Consider the following 23,422-nt stretch of genomic DNA (forward strand, 5'->3'; position numbering starts at 1 on the left):
ATTTTGACATTCAAGCCAAGACAACTTTCGCAGTAAACAAGGACTACAACAAAAGCGTAACATGTTTCCGTTGTCGAAAGACTGGTCATATCAAGAGGTATTGTCCTGAAGCAAAGAGTCGTCCCTTAAGTCCAAGGAGAGGTCGTTCGAGATGGAAAAGGCGCGGTTCTCAACGGCGAAGTGATGACCACCACCGTTCTCCATCGGCTGACTTTTGTGAGTATGAAGATTTCTTTTTAAGTGAGGCAAACTGTCTAATGGATAGATCCAGTTCATATATCTTTGATTGTGCCGCCACCCACCACTTCTCAAAGGACAGAGACATTTTTCAGAACTTTGTAGAATTAAGTAACAAAGAAATGGCTGTAGCCATTGAAGGTAAAACATTCCCGATTGAGGGAAAGGGGGATATTTATTTAAGATTTGGTAAAAGAAAAATTGTTTTAAAAGATGTACTTTACTCCTCCAAATTGAGACGAAATTTAATTTCGGGATCTAAATTTGATAAAGGTGGGGCAAAATTTGAAGCTAAAAATGGTATTTTGACGGTATCAGACCAGAAAGGTGTTATTTTTAAAGCATTTTTAAATAATGGTATATATTATGTAAAACCCCAAAATGTTGATAAATGTTTTCAAAAGTCTAGTCACGATAACGTAAATTTGAAGGATAAACAAAACTCTAGTCATTTTTCTCGTAATATCGTTAATGTTGAATCTTCAAATATTGAATCCTTAGAAATTTGGCATAAAAGATTAGCCCACGTAAATGCTGATTGTATAAAGAAAACCAGCAACTTAGAAAGTGTACGGGGTTTGCCAAAATTCAAAGGGGGGAAATTTAATTGTGAAGATTGTAAATTGGGAAAATTTAAGAGGGTATCCTTCAAACCCATTAATAAAGTTAAATCTGAAAAACCTCTTGATTTAATTTATTCTGATGTTTGGGGACCATATCCCGTAAAAGGAAGAAATGGGGAGAGATACTACGTGTCAGTCATTGATGACTATTCCAAACGAGTTTCGCTGTATCCGATCAGAGAAAAGAGGCAAGTAACTGGTATCCTTATTCAGCATATCAGGAGGGCTGAAAGATTTTTAGGAAGTAAAGTGAAAGCTATAAGAACTGATAACGGAGGGGAATATGTCAATAATGAATTTCAACAGTTTTGTAAGAATTCTGGTATTTCTCACGAATTAACAAACTCTTTTTGTCCAGAACAGAACGGTGTCAGTGAAGTATTTAACAGGGTAGTTGCTAATGGGGCCACTGTATTGCTTGAAGAAAGCGGTCTAGATAAAAAGTTTTGGCCAGATGCAATGTTGCCCTTCGTTTACACCTGGAACAGAGTTTGCCATTCGGGTCAAAGAAAAACCCCATTTGAGCTTTATGGGGGAAATATTCCTTCAGTAAAACACCTTAAACCATTCGGAATCGTGTCTTACGTCGGAGTTCCGAAGCAGAAACGTAATAAACTAGACTTAAAAGCTAGAAAAGGTGTTCTCATTGGATATGCCTTTAAGACGAAGGGTTATCGTGTTTATTTCCCAGAAACTGATAAGGTTGTAGAAAGCATTAATATTTCCTTTAATGAGAATTTATTCTATAAAAATGAATTTAAAAGTAATCGCAGTGGAGCGGTGATGGGCCATTGTCATTTTGACGATAAATCTAATTTTTCTTCAGACGATGAAAGTTCCGTGTACGAAGATGCGAGCCAATCCCAGAACGTAGAAAATTCTACGGGTTCAGATCGCGAAATCGACACTACGTCGGAAGATGAAAGTTCCATTGATGAAGAAGTTAGACCCCTAAAAGAAACAACTTGGTTTAGAAAAATAGCACCGCGGAAAGATGGATCGCGAACGGATGTGTATTATTACGAAAAAAATAGTTCGAAACGGTTAAGATCCATTCATGATATCAGAAAGTATTGCAACAGAAATGCTATCGTTTTTGAACCGCATATTTTTAATTTCCAAGGTAAAAATACGTATGAAGGGGAAGTTAATGGTCAATCCACGAGCGCGAATTTTTCTCAATTATGACTAGATGAAGAAGAGATAATTATTTCCAATACTTACAAACAATTTTTAAAGTCAAAACAGAGGGAAAACTGGGAAAATTCCATGAAGGAAGAAATGAAAGTTTTTCGGGAAAGAAAGGTATGGACTTTGACACCACTTCCAGAAAACGCGAATGTAATAGGATGTAGATGGGTATATACTGTTAAACGAAACGAACAGGGCCAAATCGTAAGGTGGAAATCAAGATTGTGTGCACAAGGTCACAAACAAGTTCAATTTGATTCGTACGATTTAACATTCAGCCCAGTTGTATCATTTAGTGTAATCCGTTTCTTTTTCGCATTTCTTGTAATTTTTCAAAAGTGGGAAAATGTCCAGTGCGATGTAAAATGTGCATACCTTTATGCTCCCTTAAAAGAAGATGTGTTTATGCAACAATCTCCCGGTTTTGTTGAAAAAGGGAAGGAAAACTATGTGTGTAAACTTCAAAAGGCAATTTACGGACTTCATCAAAGTGGTCGAAATTGGTATTATGAAATCGACAGCGTTTTAGCAAATATAGGTTTTAACAAATTTCAAAGGTGTAATTGTGTTTATATTTTTCAATCCAAAGTAATACTTTTATTATATGTTGATGATATTGTGTTATTCGGGAAAAATAGTAAAAATATTGAATTTGTTTTAAACTTGTTGAATAAACATTTTGACCTTAAAATTTTGGGAAAAACCAAGACACTACTTGGTGTAAATTTTGAAGAATATGAAAATGAAATTAAAATGCATCAAACAAATTATATTACAGAAATTTGTGACCGTTTTAGGCATTTTAACTTTCCAATTTCTTCATTACCTATAAGTAAAGGTATAGTTTATTCCAATTCAAATTGTCCTCAATCAGAAAGTGAAAAACTTGAAATGTCTAAAATTCCTTATAGAAATTTGTTAGGTTGTCTCGCATTTATTGCAAACCGGACCAGACCGGATATCTGCTACGCCGTAAACATATTCAGCCAATTTCAGTCAAATCCTGGAATGTTTCATTGGGGAGGATTACTTAAATTATTAGGTTACGTGTCTCACACTAAAGATTTCAAACTCAGTCTAAAATGTAACAAATTACAAATCGTGGGATTTAGCGATGCTGATTTCGCCAGTAGCAAAGATGATAGAACTTCCTTAGGGGGACAAATAATTTCACTAGATAATGCTCCGATTTCTTGGCGTACGTTCAAAGAAAAAAGCATATGCTTGTCAACCATGGAATCAGAATTCGTTGCACTTACGGAAGCAGCAAAAGAATTGCTATGGTTTGACAGAATTTTAGATGAGTGCATTAACTTTGGAATTACCAATAGCCAGAAAGTAAAATCAATATTGTATGCGGATAATCAGGCCACGATAGATTTCTGTAAATCCCCAATTGAAAATTATAGAACGAAGCACATCGATGTTAAATTATTTTTTGTGAGGGACTTAATTTATCAAGAAATTTTCTGCATTAATTTTGTAAGAAGTAAAGAAAACCAAGCTGACGTATTTACAAAACCACTTTCTGGAACTGAACTTGTAAAATTTTGTGAAACAGTTTTTCATTAATCACTTTTGCTAACGATAAATATTCAATTTTAAAGATGTAATTTCGACATTGTATCAGGAAATTTTTAATGTATTTGGAAATACTTTTCTGTATTGTGTAATTTTCTCAAAAATGAAATATTCGCGAAATTTTACTATACAATCGAATTTAAATGAGAAATTTTAGGGTGTTGAATTTTCATGTTAGAATTTTTTGCGAATTACAGCTCTAATATACACTGTAGTAATTAGCTAAAAATTTAATATGTACACTTTTTTTGCATACTCTATTACGAATGTGTTTATACTTGTGTCTTTGCAAATGTTTTTTTTTCTTCTCGAGTTTTAGATTAAAGTCTGGATTGTAATTTGCGATTGGATGCATATATTTTCGTCCTGATGGAATGTGTTATATCGCCGAACGATGTTTTGTATTATGCTTAATTATTGTTATATTTTCACTTTTCTATAAAGTTATAGAATGGATTTGTGAAACTAGAAGCCAAAGATGTTTTTTTTGAAAAAAAATTTTATTAGCTGTTTCTTGTAAGATGTAGAGAGGAGGGGCATTGTTAGAAATAGAATTTCTACAAATATCTCTACACTTACTTTTGCCCAGGTAACTGAACTTCACGATGATCAACCGATGCCTGTTCGGACCAACGATCCGAGTGAATCGGAAGTGAGTGATCGGATCGGAAGGGTGACGTAACAGACTCCCGCCATTGGCTTAGCAGGGAGGCGTCTCTGCCACTTGGTGCATCCTCATTGGTTGCGTGGACGTGAGGGCATCGATGTGAATAATGATGAGGACAGACTATTTAATAGCGATCGGAGCTGAGATTCGCTCTCTCTTTTTTAAGACTTGTTCGGTGATGTCTGTCCTGTAAAAGGTAGCTAGGGTAGAGCTCGTATTGTTCGGCGGATTGCCGACTGTGCTTGGCTGATCGTAGTAATAGATTAGCGAGCCGTATTAGGATGAGCTTAACTTGCTAGTCATATTTAATTAATCTTTTTTACCTTTGGCTTCAGTTATGTTTATACAATTATATTTACATTTTTTCACTTGTTAATAAATTCTAGTTATTTTTTAAAGAAGTCTCTTCATCAGTTATTCACAGAAAGTAGATGAAATGTTAGTTCTTTCACTAACTCTGCAAGAAGTATTACAGTTAACAGGTGGTATCATTCATCAATGGTATCAAGATTTACTCTTCTTCCGATACACCGCGATTCTCGGTGAAACGCGATGTATCACGATACATCGTGATGCGCCGCGATGTTTCCAACGGCTTCAGAACGTCTGAGCGAACCACGATGCTTGCGAAAGACCGCGTTCGTTGAAACACCGCGATGCGTCGGAAGGAAGAACGGCCTCATTATGATTCGGCGAGATTGCGCACGCTCGGGACCTTCGCGATTCTCCCCGGCTCGCTGATACACCGCGATGCATCACGATGCATCGGAAGAACTGCCTTCACTTCGCAGATACATCGCGAATGACTCGGCGAGACTACTCGCTGATACACCGCGATGCATCACGATGCGTCGGAAGAACTGCCTTCGCAGATACATCGCGGATGACTCGGCAAGACTACTCGCTGATACACCGCGATGCATCACGATGCGTCGAAAGAACTGCCTTTGAGAATACATCGCGGCTTATGATGACTCGGTGACTGAAGTCGAAGCATCGCTTCTCGCAGCCAATGGCGAAGCATCGTGATATTATGTCGATGGCAGGGCCGTAGACAGGGTGGGGACCGTCAGGACAAATACCCCCCGAAATTCTAGGACACAAACTTTTTAGTCCTTCCCTTTTTTTTAGTTTTTCCTTCTCCACTCAAAAGAAAAAAGAAAAGAAACAACCAAGACTCTGAATCCTCTAATCAAAACGTTTCCCCTTCACCTTGACCTTGCTACTTCTTTCTTTAAGTCAAACCCCTTCTCTGACTCCCCCCCCCCCCCCCGCACAAAAAATGCGCAGTGGACTGGGGTCATTGTTTGAAATGGGGAATGTCTTCCAAAATATGAAATTAAAATGAATCTTCTGTGTTTTTATGTGGCTCATGCTTTTGCAGACCTTGCGCCTTACCCCACCCCCTCCCCCTTGGTGGACACCCTTGATTTAATGAAAAGAAAATACATCGAAATATCGCGATGTATCGGAATATCGCGATGTTTACTCGCGATGTATCGCGATGTTAAAATCTGCAACATCGCCCAGCACTAACACATAGTGATATTTTTGAATTTGAAATTTAACTAAGCACCCCTCAAAGATTTTAAGAAAAAAATTACAATTGTATTTTTTACTAATAATAAAGCTCAAAGTCTCTCTGTCAGGATCTCTGTGATGCGCATAGCAGCTAGACCGTTTAGCCGATTTCCATGAAATTTGGAAAAGTTAGTTTGTAGCATGGGGGTATGCACCTCAAAGCGATTTTTCAAAAATTTGATTTTGTTCTTTTTCTATACCAATTTTAAGAACATTTTCCGGAGCAAAATTATCATCAGATGGATGAGTAAATTACAAAATTGTCATGACGTGGAATGGGAGAGCGAATGAACATAGCCAACTGGCGAGAAATTCATCATCCATTATTTGTAAATATACAGGGAACCAAATGACCTTTTAATTTTCTACTACGGACAAAGCTGTGCGGGTACCACTAGTTTAAAATATAGACAAAAAACTGAATTAAATCAGATGAAATTTCAACTAATTTAGGAATTTATTATAGCTTTTTTAAATATTAGAAATTTGCACATATAAAATATTTCTAGAGTAATAATAATAAAAAAAACTTTTGAGTGCCATATTTTTTAACTTTCCCACGTTTAAAAAGAATGGTGGAAGTGACATATGCATATTAAAATTTTGCTTTGCTTTACATGTTCAGTTTTTCTTAATTTTCATATACAATACAGTCATATTTTAAGAGTCAAACAGTAGTAAATGATTGCAAACTGAAAATTAAAAAAAAAAATCCGTGAAATATTTCAAAACTACTAGGGATAAGCAGGAAACATAGTTAAAATTTGACCGAGTATACCAGAAATTGACCAAGCAGTACCGAGTACATACAGATTACTTGGTAGATATTATATGTCACACTACTTTCCAACTAAGTTACCAAATGTGCAATTATTAATATTGAGATTTATATTTCATACCACAACTCTGGAATTACTATTTTTCTGTTCACTGACATATCATTACTCGTAAAGCTGAAATATTTTGAATAAACTACGGAATAGGAATGGAAAGTGATGAAGTAGCATCTTTTAAAGTGCAAAAAACGACCGATCAAATACAAAATGGAAATTTATGAACGACTACTATTGACATATACAGTACAGAACAGAAATAACATAAATAAAAACTTTCATTTGTAGGAAATAAAAATATCTTACCTTCAAGCGAAGATCGCCATTGCTTCTAATGTTTACTTGTAATGCACATGCTCAGAAGGCAAACCAAGCCTTTAACCTTGCTCCGGAGCTTGGTTGGGTTTTTCAACCACGCAAGGTTTCGGAAACCTGTCAGCGCGTAGTTGAAGTTGACGGTGAATACGAAATCGGCGGTAACTCCGGGTTAAGGACGGGTTTCGGGCTTAACCGCGAGGTTTAGGTGGCCCCAGGTTAATGGTGAATTAGGCGGTTAGAATATTAGTTTACTGTGAACCAATGAGATGAAGGATATAACTGTCTCAGTAAGATATCTATAATTAGGCAGTTGAAGCCAATCCATTTTGTTTATGGGAGATGTCAGTTTCTCAGTTTGAGAATTTTCCAATGGGTTAAGTGCACTAAAAATACAGCTATTTTTTAAGGAAAAAAAAGGAGCAATAATCATATATATTATTTCACAAAGGTGCTTTTTTTTTATGAGAACACCATAACTTTCTCAATAATTCTCAAAATCTGATTTATAGATCATTTTTTTAAAAACAATTCAGTTTTCAGCAGAAAAATATACAAGCAGTTCACACTGTGGTGTTTTTTGAAAAAAATTTATTTACACTGCTTGACAATGGCTAAAGAACAATTACGTTTTTTGGAATAGTTAACAATAGACAATGATTAAAGAAACAAAACTTAGTGCATAGTTAGTAGGGAGGATGTTCCATTAGTATAGGTACAAAAGAGAACAGATGTTACTACACAGGTTAAGTAAAAAATTTTAAGAAAAAATCCTATTTAGATGATTTTCAAACAACAAAAAAAAAATTTGATCTATTTGATAAGTATGTTAGTCCCGTATTTTCCTGCGTATTATCCGCGGGCGGCCTATAATCCGCAGGTCCTAAAATCGGCCTGAAGAAAAAAAGCTTTGTATAATCCGCGGATAATACGATGTAAAAAGATAAAGTTTGAATTTGACATACCATTTGAGCAACTAAACTAAAAACTTGAAAAAGTAATTACTTTGAAGGCATAATCAAAATTAATCTGAAATATAATCTAAAATATAATGATTTCATTTTGAAATCTTGATTATAGTACGCTAATTACTTGAAAAACAAAGAGTCAAGACTAAGGAGCAAACGGTCTAAGCTTGTGCAAATGGCTACCTATTTCACTGTAATCTTGCTTATTTTACGTGACCTAAATCCCAAAGAGGAACTTTCAAGCAACGTAAAATAACCAACATACAGGCAGGCAGCGAAGAAGAACATGCATGCTTCGTAAAATAAACAACATTCAGTCGGCGTACGGTCTCGATCGGTGAATCCTACTGTAAAAATATTGAGGTTCAATAGGTTGGTGTTAGGCGAAAAAAAAATCACAGATAATCCGCGGCTGCATATAATCCGCACCTCATAAACTTTGCCTTTTTTAGCAGATAATCCGCGGATTATACGCAGGAAAATACGGTATGATGTGGTATTTTCACAGACACCAAACAACATTTTGCATTGGTTTTCCATACCCCCGCGCCCCACTAAACTATTGAGGAGCGCTTGGGGGATATTTTCCCACTCCTCTCTCACAGTGGATTTGAGTTCTTGTATTGTTTTGGGAGGGGCGGCTCTTTGGGCAACACGTCTGTCAAGAGCATCCCAGGCATGTGCAATTGGATTTCCGTCGGGAGAGTAAGCAGGCCACTGCATACGGAGAATGTTTTCTCTTTGCAGTGTGTCTGATACTTCAATGCTCCTCTGTGGCCCTGCATTGTCGTCCATAAAGAGAAAGTCTGGACCTACAGCCACCCTAAAAAGACGAACATGATCCAGTGTAACTTCTCTGCAATAACTTTGTGATATAACGCTTCCTTGTTTGAAAATGTGAATCAGTGTTACGCCATTGTGCAAGATGCCTGGGCCGTACCGATGATGTTCACAAACATATTTTTGTGCATAACGTGTTGCACTCACTCTTTTCAGTAGTTGGTGACCAGAATCACTTGTCACACTGAAACAAAATTCGTCGGAGATTATCACTCTAGACCAATTTTGAGGGTCACAACCTACATGTTCCTTACATCAGTGTAATCTTTCTTGATGATGTCATGGTTGAAGTAGGATGCAACGTAAGGGGTTCAATTCATACAAACCAACAGAATTTAATTGCCGTGAGATGGTTCTTGCAGAAACAAGTGTACATTTGCAAGATTTGCAGCCATCTGTCCAGGAGTGAAATTTCTATTCCTTTTTGCCATGAGGGCTATATAGTGATCCTCTGAAGGTGGGGTTTTCCTACCACAACCCCCAGCATGCTTTCCCAAAGCATTTCCACCTTCAGTGCCCTTCTTAAATCACGAGATGACACTTTTTCGTGCAGCCATTGCAGCAGCTACAGTGCACAGCAGGTCATAGTGTACCATTATGACCTGCTTCTAGTTGTCCAACCGCTCATCCATGATCCTTGGTACTTAAATGATGTCTTGCTGACATTTTACTCCAGCACTATTTTTGTAAAACACCAAACAGCATGAATATTTATACGAATCTTGAATTTGTATCCACGGTCTTTTATACAGATAATGAGTCTTGATCTACCACTCGATCTGAACTTGAATTTATTTCCATTCACTAGCCGTCTGAGGCACAAACTTAAATGAATTACTTGTTTCTTAGCAATTGTTAAGCAGTGTTTTACTTTTTAGTAAACTTTGGTTTAACATCTCACGAAAGAAACCTTATTTGCTCAGTTGATTAGGGTGTCAAGCAAATAACGCAATGTTTATGGTTTTGATACCCCATGAACCAGAAAATGTTATTTTCAATTGACCAAAACTAAATTAAATAAAGAAATATTTTCAGGTTTGGCCAAAAAGCAAAAAATTGCATAGTGACAAAATTTCTCATGTGGAATTTCATCCCAGGGATCCAAATGTGTTTGTGACTGCATCTATAGATCATTCTGTAAAACTCTGGGATTTAAGGATGATAGGTGACCCGGACTCAAAAGGAAGGTATCAACCTACGGAAATTTTTCCTCATCTAAAAGGTGTAAATTCAGGTTTGTATTCACTGTTGCAAAAATCTATATTAATAGTAATAGCTAAGATAATAGTAGGAGTTAAGATTAATTTTAAATTTTTAAAAACTCTGACTCTGATTGCAGATTTATTAAGATGAACGAGGGTCAGAACACATATAAAATAGAAAATATGCAGAGACAGATTTACCTGTAAGCTAAACAAGCTGTAACTTAGGCCCCTGCTCTGTTGGCAACCCCCTACTCCAAAAAAATAAAAGAAAAAATGTATTTCATAAAGTCAATTTCATCTTTGAGTGTTTGAAAACATTGAAAATATGGAAAAATGGCTACAAACCTTGAATTTTAAATGGGAGGGGGGGGGGGGGATTCCAAAATGTGTTATATTCAGCTCATGGGCACATTCAAAATCATGGTCCTCCTGTTAGTGATACATATTACTTGAAATAAATTTGTGTGACTCACTTGTTTCATATCTTGCTAGTTTTTTAATCCTGAATGTAGGATTTTTGAAATTCTTTTGATATTTCTTGTTTTTATCGTACTTCTACTGCATATTGTCAATTTGTTTGTCACAATATATATATATATATATATGTTTATGTATAAATTACACTCAGGGTTGGTACGTTTTTGACAGTTGATGGTTTTTCAGGTTTTGTAACTGGTTTTTACCGTCATGTCAAAATCCCTTTTTGACATTATAGTCAAAAACTTAAATTTATGTTAATTTATTTAGTCAAGAAAATAAATATTTAAACAAGATGAGAGATACAATTAATGTCTGTTTTTTATTACTGTAGGTTCTTTGTTAGAGATTTAGATACATGCCAATAAACCAGTTGACTCGGAATGTCACTGTAATTGGAATTTATTTATACCTTTTTAAAGCGATTATTTTAAACTAATTTCGGAAATACTTTTTTTTTATTAAATAGCTATGCTAAATTCTTTATGTACTTGCAAAATATTTTAGTTTTAAGACTACAAATGTTTGCTTTGTATAAGGTTTGTTTTAACAACAATATTTGAGTTCAATTACACTTTTCTAATTAGAATAAAAAAACAGTATTATTAATTAACGTTTGAATGAAATTAAACCAGTTTTCTTATTTATAAAATTATATATAAAATTCATGATTTTTTACCTCATTTTTCCAAGCATGTTGGAAAGATGGCAAAAGCTACTCAAAATTAGGTAAACCACGAATTTTGCGACATGCCAGCTAATGCAAGGTAATATAATTTTTCTTTGTGACAATAGAAAAACTTTTTTTAGCTAATTTTAGCTAAAACTGCAAGCTTGCATTTTTGTCGGCAACTTTAACCCTCTTATATTTTGACTATTTATTACTTTTAAAGCTTAAATCTAGAGTAGAGAAACCTCATGAAATGTTGTAGAGAAGATGTGTTCAAAAAATGTTGTATCATTAATTTTATTTTTATAATTCAAAAAAATTTCATTCATCTATTTTGCAGCCTATTTCAGTCCATCAAACGGTTGTTCACTTTTGACAACAGACCAGCACAGTGAGCTGAGAGTTTATTCTTGTGAAAATTGGAAAAAATTCATGGTTATTCCTCATCCTCATCGACAATTCCGACATCTAACTCATATTAAGGTATGGTTACTATCATGAACACAGATTTTACTTAACAACTTTATAAAAAAATTTTCTCCCCTAGTATGTCTTCAATGTCGTAAATTACTGATTTTTTGACTGCCTGACTGTTCTGAAACAAAGAAGAAAAAAGATTTTTTTGAATAAGAAGTGTATTTAATTTTATTTTATTAATTTTTTTTTTAAGAAATGCAAATGTGATACAACTTTTGTTTTTGCATTCTTGGTGGTTTCATTATCATTTATCAACAGGAACCAAAAGTTAAGATCTTTTGAAAATTGCTGAATAAAAGAATTTTATTCAGTAAGTTACCGCCCTATAGCCAGGGCTGAGGCAGAAATACATGAAATACACCGCCACCTCAGTAAATTCTAGCCGAGGACTGCAGTTTCGTGCTTATTAGCACTCATCAGCCCGGCATAGGAGTGACTGAGCTGGAGGTGGAAAACTTCTTAAGGAAGCCAAAAGAGCCGAACAAACTGGTAGCTAACACAGAACAACAGCTCTCTTGGCTTCCTTAAGAGGTTTTCCACCTCGAGCTCAGTCACTCCTATGCCAGGCTGATGAGTGCTAGTAAACACGAAACTGCAGTCCTCAGCTGGAATTGACTGAGTTGGCGGTATATTTCCTGTAAAAGAATTAATAGTTCATTAGCTTTCCTATTTATAGGCCTCTTGGTTTCCTCTTGCTGATATTGTGGTGGCAGGACGTTATCCTGACGACAACTTTAAGCAAGCTGATTCACGCACAATAGACTTTTTTGATGGCAGCACGGGAAATATTCTTTACAGGAAAAATTCAAAACTGAACAAAATTCATTCAGTAAGTTGTTTTTACTCTAAAGCAGGGCTGTCCCAAGAGGGGGGCGAGCGGGGCAATCGCCCCGGGCGCCCACGACGACATTTACACAAAATGAGGGGTGCCTTGCCGCGCCCCTCATCGTATAAAACCCACACAATGTATAAAATTAGGGGCGCCTTGCGGCGCGTCTTCATTTTGTGTATCATAGATACATAGTCATAGACACACAAAATAGAGAATCATTGCGATGATTCTCGATTTTTTCAAAGGGTACGAAAATATTCCTCTCTCTCAGTCTCCAAAACATTAGTTTCCATTGTATATCATTGAAGCAGATACAATTTCTGAGAATATAACTGTTTAAAATCAAACAAAAGGCACTTCTTTGTCTAGTTCTCACCAAATGTGTTTGAATTTTGCCCCTGCGTGCAGTGACGTAACCAGAAAAAAGTTTTAAGAGGGCACATTAAAAAAACAAAAAACAGGTTTTTTTTTTTTTTTTGATCTGATGGGGGAAAAAAGTCAAAAGGTGTCCGGTCAAAAGTTTGAAACTTCTAGTTTTGAAAACAGGGAGCTTAGAAACTGTTTCCGATCGATTATTTTTTTAAATAGATTGAAATCAATTCCTTCTCCCCCTGCAAGTTTTCGAATTTGAAGTTTCAAAAACGCAACTTTAGACAAACTTTGAAGATTTTATGGACAGGAGAATCTGGAGCATTTCCCAGGAAAATTGTTTAAAATTATGATTCAAAAAATTTAAGCAATGTTTTACATTCAGGGGCTTTTCCACTCAAATTTTTTGTAAGTGTTGTTTAAAAAACCCATTTTTTTGGGATAGTAAAGGAACGCGGCACGAATATTTTCTTAAACTCAAGTCTTAAAAAGCAATTTGTAAGGCCATATTTTGTAATATTAGGGCCAGTGATTTTTCGAAACTAGAGCTCTAAAAACGCAATGTTGTTGAGTATTTGTGGACTTCTCTCTAAAACTTACAAATATTTGGTGCAAAAGAATAGCATCTTTGTTTATAACATATATGAAAGTTGGTATTAAGTTGGTACAAGTAAAACAAAAAAAATTGAAAAGAAACTGGGATGATTCCTGATCAAAATCTAATTTTGATGTAGTTTACTTCGATAAATACATTTTCTATTTATAATCAGCAAGTTATTCATTCATGTTCTTAGTTTGATCAATATGAATAACCAATACAGTTTTAATTGTTTGTTTTTATCTAGTGGGATAACATTTTACTAGATAAATATCTGGATTTTTAACATTTCCATTTTTCAAAAAGTTTTAGGGACATTAATGTTTTACAAATATTAGAAACAAACTCATTGCTTGTGTTTTAATTGGATTATGCATAGCCCTCTGATTGTTTTGTTCATTAACATGTAAGAAATTTTTGTATGTTTTATGAACTGATGTTATAGCTAACTTGATTTTTCTGTGTGTATGGGGGGGGGGCGCCAGGAAACTTTCGTCCCAGGCCCCGTCCGAGCTTCGGACGGCCCTGCTCTAAAGTAAGGATCTTGGAATGTCTTTTAGTGGAACAGATTTTTTTGAAGCACGGTAAACAATGTAGCAGCAGAGCTTTGAAATTTGGAGGAAAATCTGTGAATTCTATAAAAATTACAAAAAATTAATTGAAGACTTAAATAATAAAAAATCAAACACACAAAATTATATAAGGCCTAATAAGGAATCTTTAGCCATCCTTTTTCTAATAAGCCCAGTGTCATCAAGTTCAACTCATAGCAAGCAGAGTTGCAAACTCTCCTGATTTCCTGATTTAGTTTAATATTTTGATGTGCAAAAAAAATTGTTGACCAACCTTATCACTTCACAATCCTCCATTGGCTAATATGTTTTGGCCAAAAATGTAATTCATTCTTAGGAACTTGAAATTAAAAAAAAAAAAAAAAGAAAAGAAAGGCAAGGAAAAAATGAAGGAAATAAAGAATATGAAAATCAAAAAGGAGAAAGCTCCTTTATCAGCAACAGGTTTTAAATTTAAGAAAAAACAAAATTTTACTGAAACATTTAGTCACTAAATTTGAATAAAGTGCATTGATGCTGATTTATACCAGTAAAACACTTTTAGAAAAATAAACTAAGGTTACTGGATGACAGTAATGATGAATTGTTGTTTTTGTCTTTTAGCTTAATGTCTTCAACTCTTCTGGAGATGCTATGATATCTGCTACTGGTAAGTAAATTTTTTTAATAAAAATTATCATTAGATGATTCTATTCTTGTTTAAATGCGCTTATTTTGTGCATTAATTTTTTTTTTCATAATGATTAGAATGTAAAGGTCAAGGAGGGAAATCGTGTTTTATGGGAATTCTGTATCAGGTATAATTCCTGTTATTAAAATCTACATACAAAGTTCTAACACTTTGATCCCATGTTTGAATAGCCAAAAAGTGCCAGATTTAGTCGTAGCCTCTGTTGTAAAGACAATTCTTATTTTCTTACTTGGTAGGAAAATGTGGGGCAAAGTGAAATAGTTAAAGTAACTTACTTTTTTTATAATGAACAAGTAGAAAAAAATTTCTAAAAATGTCAGTATATAAAAAAATAACTATATTTTATAATAAGGCTTGCATTGACACATTTTTTATTTTTTGCAGTAAATTTTTGCTTCCAAAAAAAGGTGGAAAACTTCTTTTTTTTTATGGGGCTACTGGGTTCGTACGCTCTTTACAAACTCCTGATTTAAAAAAAAGAAAATAAGGGCCCTTAAAACTCCTGAATTTTGCTATTATCTCCTTATAAACTCCTCATTTTTTTTATTCTACATGACCTTAAAGATTTTCTGTTATCGCCAATCTGATACGAGTGATTAGTGATTACATTATACCGAATTTTACTGGAATCCCGCGATTTTTTTGTCTGTTAACACTGGAAATCCGATTTTTTTTCGTTAGACTATTTTCTTCCCCTCATCCGAAATTTTTTTCCAAATTTCTGACGATTAATTCGATAATTATTAATAATATAACATCTTGTAGACTTGTTAAAGTACCATACTATTTTTTTTTCCTTTAATAAATTCTTTTATTTGCCATTTTCAGACTTGAGGCTTTTATTGTGATTAAAGCAATCTCTTTGCATCCAATATGAGAGTCGAATTTTTCTGATTTTTGGTGCTTATTATGCTTTTTTGAAGGGCAAATAAATGAAATTCCTTTTCATTCCTACAAAAATCACAAAGTTAAAATTTTCAAGCCAAATTCTGTGTCTTTTATGAGAGTCAAAAAGTTAAAATCTAAATCGCTGGTTTAATTTGATTTTTGCTTCAATTACGTCGATTGTTATTAATAATACGTTTATTGTAGAGCTCTAAAACGTAATTCTAAAATAATTTACTTAAATAAATTCTTCTATGTGCCGTTCTTTATACTTTTAACGCATTCACTTTGAAAATCGCAATCTCTTTGCATCCGCTATGGGTATAAAGTTTTTTTGCATTTATATTGCTACTATGCCTTGTGAAGAGGCAAAGAAATTAATTTCATTTGTTTTTTTATTAAAATCATTAAATTGAAAAGTTTTTAGCGAAATTCATGCTCTTAAGACTGTCATACGCCAGAAAGTTAAGTATGGAATCGATGGCTTAAATTAATTTTTGTTTGAACTTCTTTATGTGTTTTAATACATGAATAACATCCGTAGTTGACAAGGCTTGTGATTTTTTTAATTAAAAAATAATTGGACTTATTTTTTAAAAATCAGTTTTTTTTTTTAATTTGTAGATATTAATTACTTTACAATTAATGAGTAAACATAACATATTTTATACAATAGATGAAAGAGCAACTTAATAGCTAAACAGTGGTACCACTATTTCCTAGAATTATAATTTTCTTACTTTTTAAAAGAAAAATTCTTAAAATTTGTCAGTTTTCTATACTGCCGTGCTAAGCGCAAAAGTCGTATCTGCAGCTGAGGTCAAACCGAAAAACTGCTATTTAAAGTTTTACGCCTCCATGTATTTGATCCAGATTTCACTTTTTTAGATTTTTTTAAAAAATAGTTCCAATTCACAAATGACAATAAAACATTGCATATGGGTAAATCATATTATAAAGAACCACCTCGTGACAATAACTCAATTTTGTCAAAAAGTGTAGATACCACTTTGTGCTTAGAACGGCAGTATAGTTATCAGCTTAGAGTCACGCAAAAAATTTTGAAATGATCTATAAAATTTTGATCTAGTTTGAGAACTAAAATAATTTGTAAAATTTTTTCAAAAGGATCCCGAATATTTAAATTGAATTTGCTGTATTTCAATCTCGTATGATTAACCTTGCCAAAATCAAACACAAGCTTCGCCAAAAATTGTTTGTTGTATTTGAAGTTTGCCCTTTTGTATCCTGTAAATATTTCAATTATTTTGATAGTTGGAAGTTATTTTGGCCTCTGCTATTTTCAGTCGGCTTATTATAGTTCTTATTTTAGGAATTATTTTATTTTTTAAAGTCTTTTTTTGGTTAGGAAATTGTTAGTACCTGTTTTGTTTTTGAGAAAGTACTAATTTTCTCAAAAACAATATCACTTATTTTTTTATTCATTTTCAAAATAAAACATATTTTAATGTTTAACCCCCCCCCCCCTCGTATTTGAATTTAATTCTGAGACGGCTCAAGTCTAAAAAGCAGTAGTTGCATATTTCACTATAAATGTAGTATGTTTGTGCATTCAATGTATTGTATGAAAGCAAAAATAAACAATATTCGAGTTGTATATATTTTATCTGAAATAAGTTTTAAAAATGCATCTTTGAACAAAAAAAAATTAGTCCTTAAAAAGTAAAATGAACTCCTGTAAAACTTCTTAAAAACTTACTTTTAGTTTTCTAAGTTGAGTATGAACCCTGGGCTGATTGAAAAATAAAATATTTGTTTAGTGGCTTTCTTCTATTTGATTATTAAAGATACTTTTGATAAAATAAATGAGTAAATAGCAAAAGGAACAAATAAGTAAAAAGGAAATGAAAACAATAATAATTTTTGAACAAAATATTACAGTTGGAGTATCAGTTTTTGAAAATTGCTTGCATCATCATATTCTTTAATTTCCGGAGGCAATTTTTTTTCTTGATTGGAATAGACCACAAGTGTTACTGCATAGTTAAAATGTTATTAGATAGATAAAAGCAATAAATGTTTCACCTTTTTTGCTTTGCCCCACATTTCCCTACTTATTTTCTTACCTAGCTCCAGGCTCCAGTACGTTGTTGTAATGCTCCACTATGTCCATGAAATATAATAATTTATTAAATCACAGTAATGGTTAATAACTGTTAGGACTCGACCGATGCATCGGCGCCGATGGTTCAACAATTTAGCCATCGGCATCGGCAGCCGATGCTAACTTGCAGGAAACATCGGCCCATCGGCCTTAAAAAACATCGAAAAGCCGATGGAATTGGCCGATGTTTTTGAAAAAAAGGACCTTTCCTATTCTACTTTTTAATACAAAGTAAAGGGAGTTATTGTTTTTGTATAAAATTGTTTACTTAAATTTCAGTATGAATTTCTATTTTAGTTACCCCTGAAAGAGTTTTTAATACTGCATTCAGGTACCAAACAAGTTAATTATTGCGTTGTTTCTTGCAGCTGGATGTACGTATGTATCTCTCATGTCATAACTCAAAAATGATAAGCTGTAGAAGGATAAAATTTCGCATGTGGGGTGTGCGTACGTTCCAGTTGAGCACTTCCCTTTTTGTTTTCGATCGGGTATTCTGAAAAGCCTGTTTATTCATTTTTTTGTGGCTGTTAATTACTTATTTCAATGCAAAACTAATATAGCGTCTCTGATGATCATTTGGTAATAAATTGCCGAATTGGAGACCATGGAAACAAACATGAGATGGCGAAACCGGTTTTAGTATCATTTTGTTAGATTCCCGTTGAACCGACGGTAATTTTTAATTTTTCGATATTTGTAATATGAATCACAGTAATGCAGTCTTTTCTGTTTCCCTTCGGAGGAGTTACAAGTTTGGGGCCCATCGAAATACATTTTGGGGCCCTATTTCTCTATCAAAGAAGTTGTAAAACATTTATCAAAAGCACTTTTGTAACTCCTACAGTGCCCCTATGGTTATGGGGTCTCTCGCGCAATTGCAACATTTGCTATAATCAGCCACTCCACGTCAAAACAAACTCGGGTGCAAGTTTTGAAAAGGTTTTTCTGCTCACTGTTTATGATTATTTTGAACTTTACTTTTTACGACTATTTTTTGACTTTCAGGGAACACTTGCGTGCCCCTCCTCCCACTCCCACAATTTCGGAAATTAAAATCTACTTGTACTTCTGAGTTGTTTAAAACTAACACCATTCATAAAATTAGAGATTTTTTTTTTTTTCAAACTATATCTATTGTTTAGAAAGAATTTAGAGCACTAATGTAAGAAATTGATTAAAGACGTTTTGAATGGTAACATAATTCGGAAATCAAAGGGACTTTTTGATTTTTTTCTTTAGAAGTGCTGAAGTAGATTCAGAAACTCTTCCGAGGCGTTGGTGGTAGTGGTTCTGTATTAAAAAAGTAAGGCCTAGGTTAGGGCCGAAGTGTGAGTTACTCCAAAATCAGAGGGTGACCCCCCTAACCCTCCCTCGTCGTTTCAAGCATTTTTTAAATATTTAGCGATTATTTATTTTGGTCAAGAAATGTCATTTTGCGTATTTCTCATACTTGTTTCACCTATATTTCGTAATGCGCCATCTTTTTTTTTGCGATCGATTTTTTTTTCTTGTAAGTAACTATTTTCATGTATTTATATAAAATCAATGAATAAGTTATTTTCGTTTTTTATAGAAAAGTTCCAAGGATTTTCTATAATGCATTTTTATAAATTTCTTAAAATTATTGTTAAATCGAAAAATTTAATTTTAACTTGTTTGTAAAGCTTCATAAAAGATTAAACAATCAAATTGTTCAATATTATGTGTACAAACATCAGATCAAGTAGTATATGTATTCAATTATTAACATAGTTTAAATATTGAGTTGGTTTATTGTAGCTGCGTTTTAAGAACGTCGCTCTTTTCATGGCTATTTCTTTTTCAGCAAAATTTATGTCACTGTTATAGCTTTTATGAAAGATGCAAACTTTCCTATTCATAAATTTTAAATAAGCATAAAAATATTCCTATTATGATTTAATATTGTAATTTATCTGTTACGTTTTTTATTTAATTTGATGACTGAAAAATGTCTACGTACAATCTTTCCACTTTAATTGCGTAATTTGTTGACGGTTTCTTAGTTTTATTCTTAAGTGGTATACGCACGGCTTTGCCCGTAATAGAAAATTAAAAGATCTTTTGGTTCGCCTGCATATTTACAAATAATGTATAGTGAATTTTCTCACCAATTGGCTTATGCCCATGTTACGGTTCCACGTTATGATAATTTCGCAATTTACTCGTCAATCTTATGATAATTTTGGTCTTAAAACTGGAATAGAAAAAGAAACCACATCAAATTTTCGAGGTGCATACCTCCATGCTACAAACTAACTTTGTGCCAAATTTCATGAAAATCGACCGAACGGTCTAGGCGCTATGCGCATCACAGAGATCCTGACAGACAGAGATCCGGACAGAGAAACTTTCAGCTTTATTATTAGTAAAGATTTTTTTTTTTTTGAATGATTAAACAACATAATTTAATGTTTTTTAACTATGGTTAATGTATAAATCCATTTATTATTACAGTATATTTATAATAATAAATTGAACATATAATTTTAGTTATATGTTCAATTGAAAAAAAAAATAAATCAATTGATTACTAAACAGTATCTTCTCTTTCTTTTTCTTTCTTTTTTTTCTTTCTTTCTTTTTCTTTCTTTCTTTCTTTTTTTTTTTTGTTGCTGTTGTTCTTTCTCTTTCATCATACAGCAGTCAAAAAAGGGGAAGCATAACTACTCCCTATACAGATTGTACGTAGTACGATCCAAAAGTTCGGGGACAAGCTGTATAAAACCTTACCCAGAATAGTTCACATTACCGAAGCAAAAGGTCACCTTGAGGGACTATGTACTTCTGCCAGTGTTCATATAACTTCTGGAAACACTCCTGGAAGTCATTTTTCGCTACCTTCTATGATGCAGCTTTATCTTGTCCTGACGGAAGAAAGCGGAGTCCATGCAAATGTTTTTTTGCTGGAAACAGGTAAAAGTCACACGGAGCTAAGTCCGACGAAACGGAATGTTATTTGTTTGTCATATCAGAGTATTGACCAATCAAACGGTGCATCCTCAACATGAAGTTGCCTTCTTCCCCACGATGAAGTTGAAGCAGCAGCGCAAGAGATCTTACAGGAGGTTGCGAAAAATGTCTTCCAGGAGTGTTTCTAAAAGCTATACGAACGTTGGCAGAAGTGCATAGTCGTTCAAGGTGACTATTTTGTAGATAGATGTGCTTCGGTAATGTGAACTATTCAGGAAAAGGTTGTATACAGTTTGTCCTCGAAATTTTAGATCATACTACGTACGTGAGTTTTCAACTTACTATTTCATAACGTTTTTGAGTGACGCAAGTTTACGCGCATGAAGGCATCACAAGAAAATTTGCTATAATTAACTGAGGAGGTGTTCAAAATAGATATTTCGGTCATCTATATGTTCTTAGGTACATATGCATGTACAGATGTGCCGAAAAAATTTGTGAAGTTGAAATTGGGTGATCGTAAAATAGTAATTTAGGTCGAAATCTGATTTTTTTTTTGTGATTACAATTCCTTATTCGTAAAAGGAAGTAAAGTGAAATGAATCAATGATTCTTTAAATCCCTGACAATCTTATCAATTTATTTCTGTTTGATTTTTTTTTTTTTTTTTGCTATCGGCCAACGGCATCGGCCATCGGCCATCGGCAATCGGCCATTTGGAGGAAAATAATCGGCCATCGGCCATCTTTGAACAATCGGCCAACAATCGGCATCGGCCCATCGGCCAAAAAATGCCATCGGTCGAGCCCTAATAACTGTACCATTGCCATTTTGAAACTTTTCTGATATTCAATTACTAACAGATTTTTTGAATATGATAAATTCTGAATTCGGTTCATAAAAGCAAGACCCTTGTAAGTCCACTTTGTTATTTACATTATTTATGTTTTCAGGAACTGCTCTGCTTGTTTGGAAAAAAGAATGCTGTACTAGTTCTGACCGCTGTTTGCCTTGTCCTGTTAGTGGCACAAAAGGAGCTGAACGTGGAAGAAGACCTGCATTAAATAAAAAAGTTAAAAATGTTACAAAGTTTTCGAAATGTTGATTTTTATCTGTCGGTTAATTCTGCATTTCATTTTTGCATAATTCATTTATATAAATTCATTATGTTACCTGCCCGCCCCCATATACGCACAGTAATTGTTTAAAAACTGTACATTTATTCAATTGTTATTATTATTCGAGTAACAATTTTCTGTTGTAGTTTCAAACTTTTTATTAATATTTCTATTAACAAGAGAGAAAGAGAATGTGAGATAAATTTTGCTTTTTTGAAAATCATGCACATATTTTGTATTTTATAAATGGATAACTTACTTAGTAACCATCATCATTAATAGTTTGAATTTATTGATATTTTGCTGTCTAGAAGTTTTAAAAGTACAAATAGTTTTTAAATTCAAATTAAAGTCAGTAATATTCATATTTACTCAGAAATAAATGTTTTTAGCTATAAAATATTTCCTATTTCATATAGTTTAACTTTGTATTTTACTATGTTATGCTTTTCATGCTGCATTTACTAAATCAACATGGTACCGTTATGTAAATACAGTATTTGTTCCCAAACCTGGCAACTACTAGACCGGCACAGTCCAAATTTCTTAATTTGGAGAATTCAGATTGCTACATAAAATTTCAACTTAGCTGACATGAAAACTTATTGAACTCACTGATGAACTTTCATTGACGTTTTTTATTGTGTAGTTGAACTGTCCTAATGCAAATAATGTTTGTTTATTTTTTACCAACAGTGGGAACAAGTGAGAAAATGACATTTGGGTGCTTTGGACTAATGAAAGAAATTTAAAGTATAGAAATTTTACTTTAATTATCTTGTTAAACCCTATTCTAAAGAGCAACCCTAACAAAACCCATAAAAATACTTTAAACCCCTACAAATATGTATGAGTCACAAAACATGACAAGGACATGAAAATGACCTTTTTTGTGGGAATGACCCATTTAATGAAGCCACATTTTAAAGAAATATATATTCCTTATTGCCAAATAACATAAATGATGTTTATGTTTGATTTCTTTTTATTTATTAATATCTATGCATGTTCTTTTTGTCTACACAAGTAAATGGCATTTACTTCTTTGTGATTTGTAATTGTTGAAAGAAATTCAATTTATATTTTATTGTTGATACTTATAAACATTGTTATTTAGTGCAGTTTTCTTACTTGTACATATTTTATTGTAAATTGTTGTATGCATAAAACTTCAAAAAATAAATATATTTTTATTTTATGCTGACTACAGAAATCTCATTTTTGGCTCATTTTGAACCACAAGCCAAGTTTTAATTTCCTGCTTTGTGAATATTTTTTGTTTTTCTTTCTTCACCTGTATCGCTACTCAATATTTAAGAGATTATGATATACTTTTTAATGTTTAAAAACGTTGTTTTTTAAATTATTTTATTTTAAGGAATTTATCTTGAAAAAAGCTAAGCAAACTGTCATTGATTTTTTTTTCTTTTTTCAATTAAGCTGAAATTACAGTGGACTCCTGAAGAACCAGCCGCTGTTTAACCGAATAAGATTTAACCAGCTGTAACTAAAAGACAAGTAGTAAATTTATTGACATTTGCATAATTATGTATTTTAATTACAAAATAAAAATAAACTAAAAAGGAAAACCATTTACTGGTGCATTAGATGGTATCACACTCCCACCTGAATT

General features: G+C 33.4%; 1 protein-coding gene across 3 annotated transcripts in view; it reads left to right on the forward strand.

The window, feature by feature from the left end:
- LOC129229392 (DNA damage-binding protein 2-like) overlaps window positions 1-22,946 on the forward strand; it is a 44,443-nt gene extending 21,497 nt beyond the window's left edge. For 2 of the 3 annotated variants that reach the window (XM_054863687.1, XM_054863690.1), the window contains exons 5-9: window positions 9,872-10,070; window positions 11,529-11,671; window positions 12,342-12,494; window positions 14,640-14,685; window positions 21,625-22,946. In XM_054863687.1, the coding sequence (XP_054719662.1) occupies window positions 9,872-10,070; window positions 11,529-11,671; window positions 12,342-12,494; window positions 14,640-14,685; window positions 21,625-21,776 (693 nt within the window). In that variant the 3' untranslated portion in view covers window positions 21,777-22,946. The remainder of the gene's footprint in view (window positions 1-9,871; window positions 10,071-11,528; window positions 11,672-12,341; window positions 12,495-14,639; window positions 14,686-21,624) is intronic. The other variant, XM_054863689.1, reaches the window with a different exon arrangement.
- The last annotated feature ends 476 nt before the right edge of the window (window positions 22,947-23,422 follow it).

This window comes from Uloborus diversus, chromosome 9 (assembly GCF_026930045.1).
Source record: "Uloborus diversus isolate 005 chromosome 9, Udiv.v.3.1, whole genome shotgun sequence".
Lineage (NCBI taxonomy): Eukaryota > Metazoa > Arthropoda > Arachnida > Araneae > Uloboridae > Uloborus > Uloborus diversus.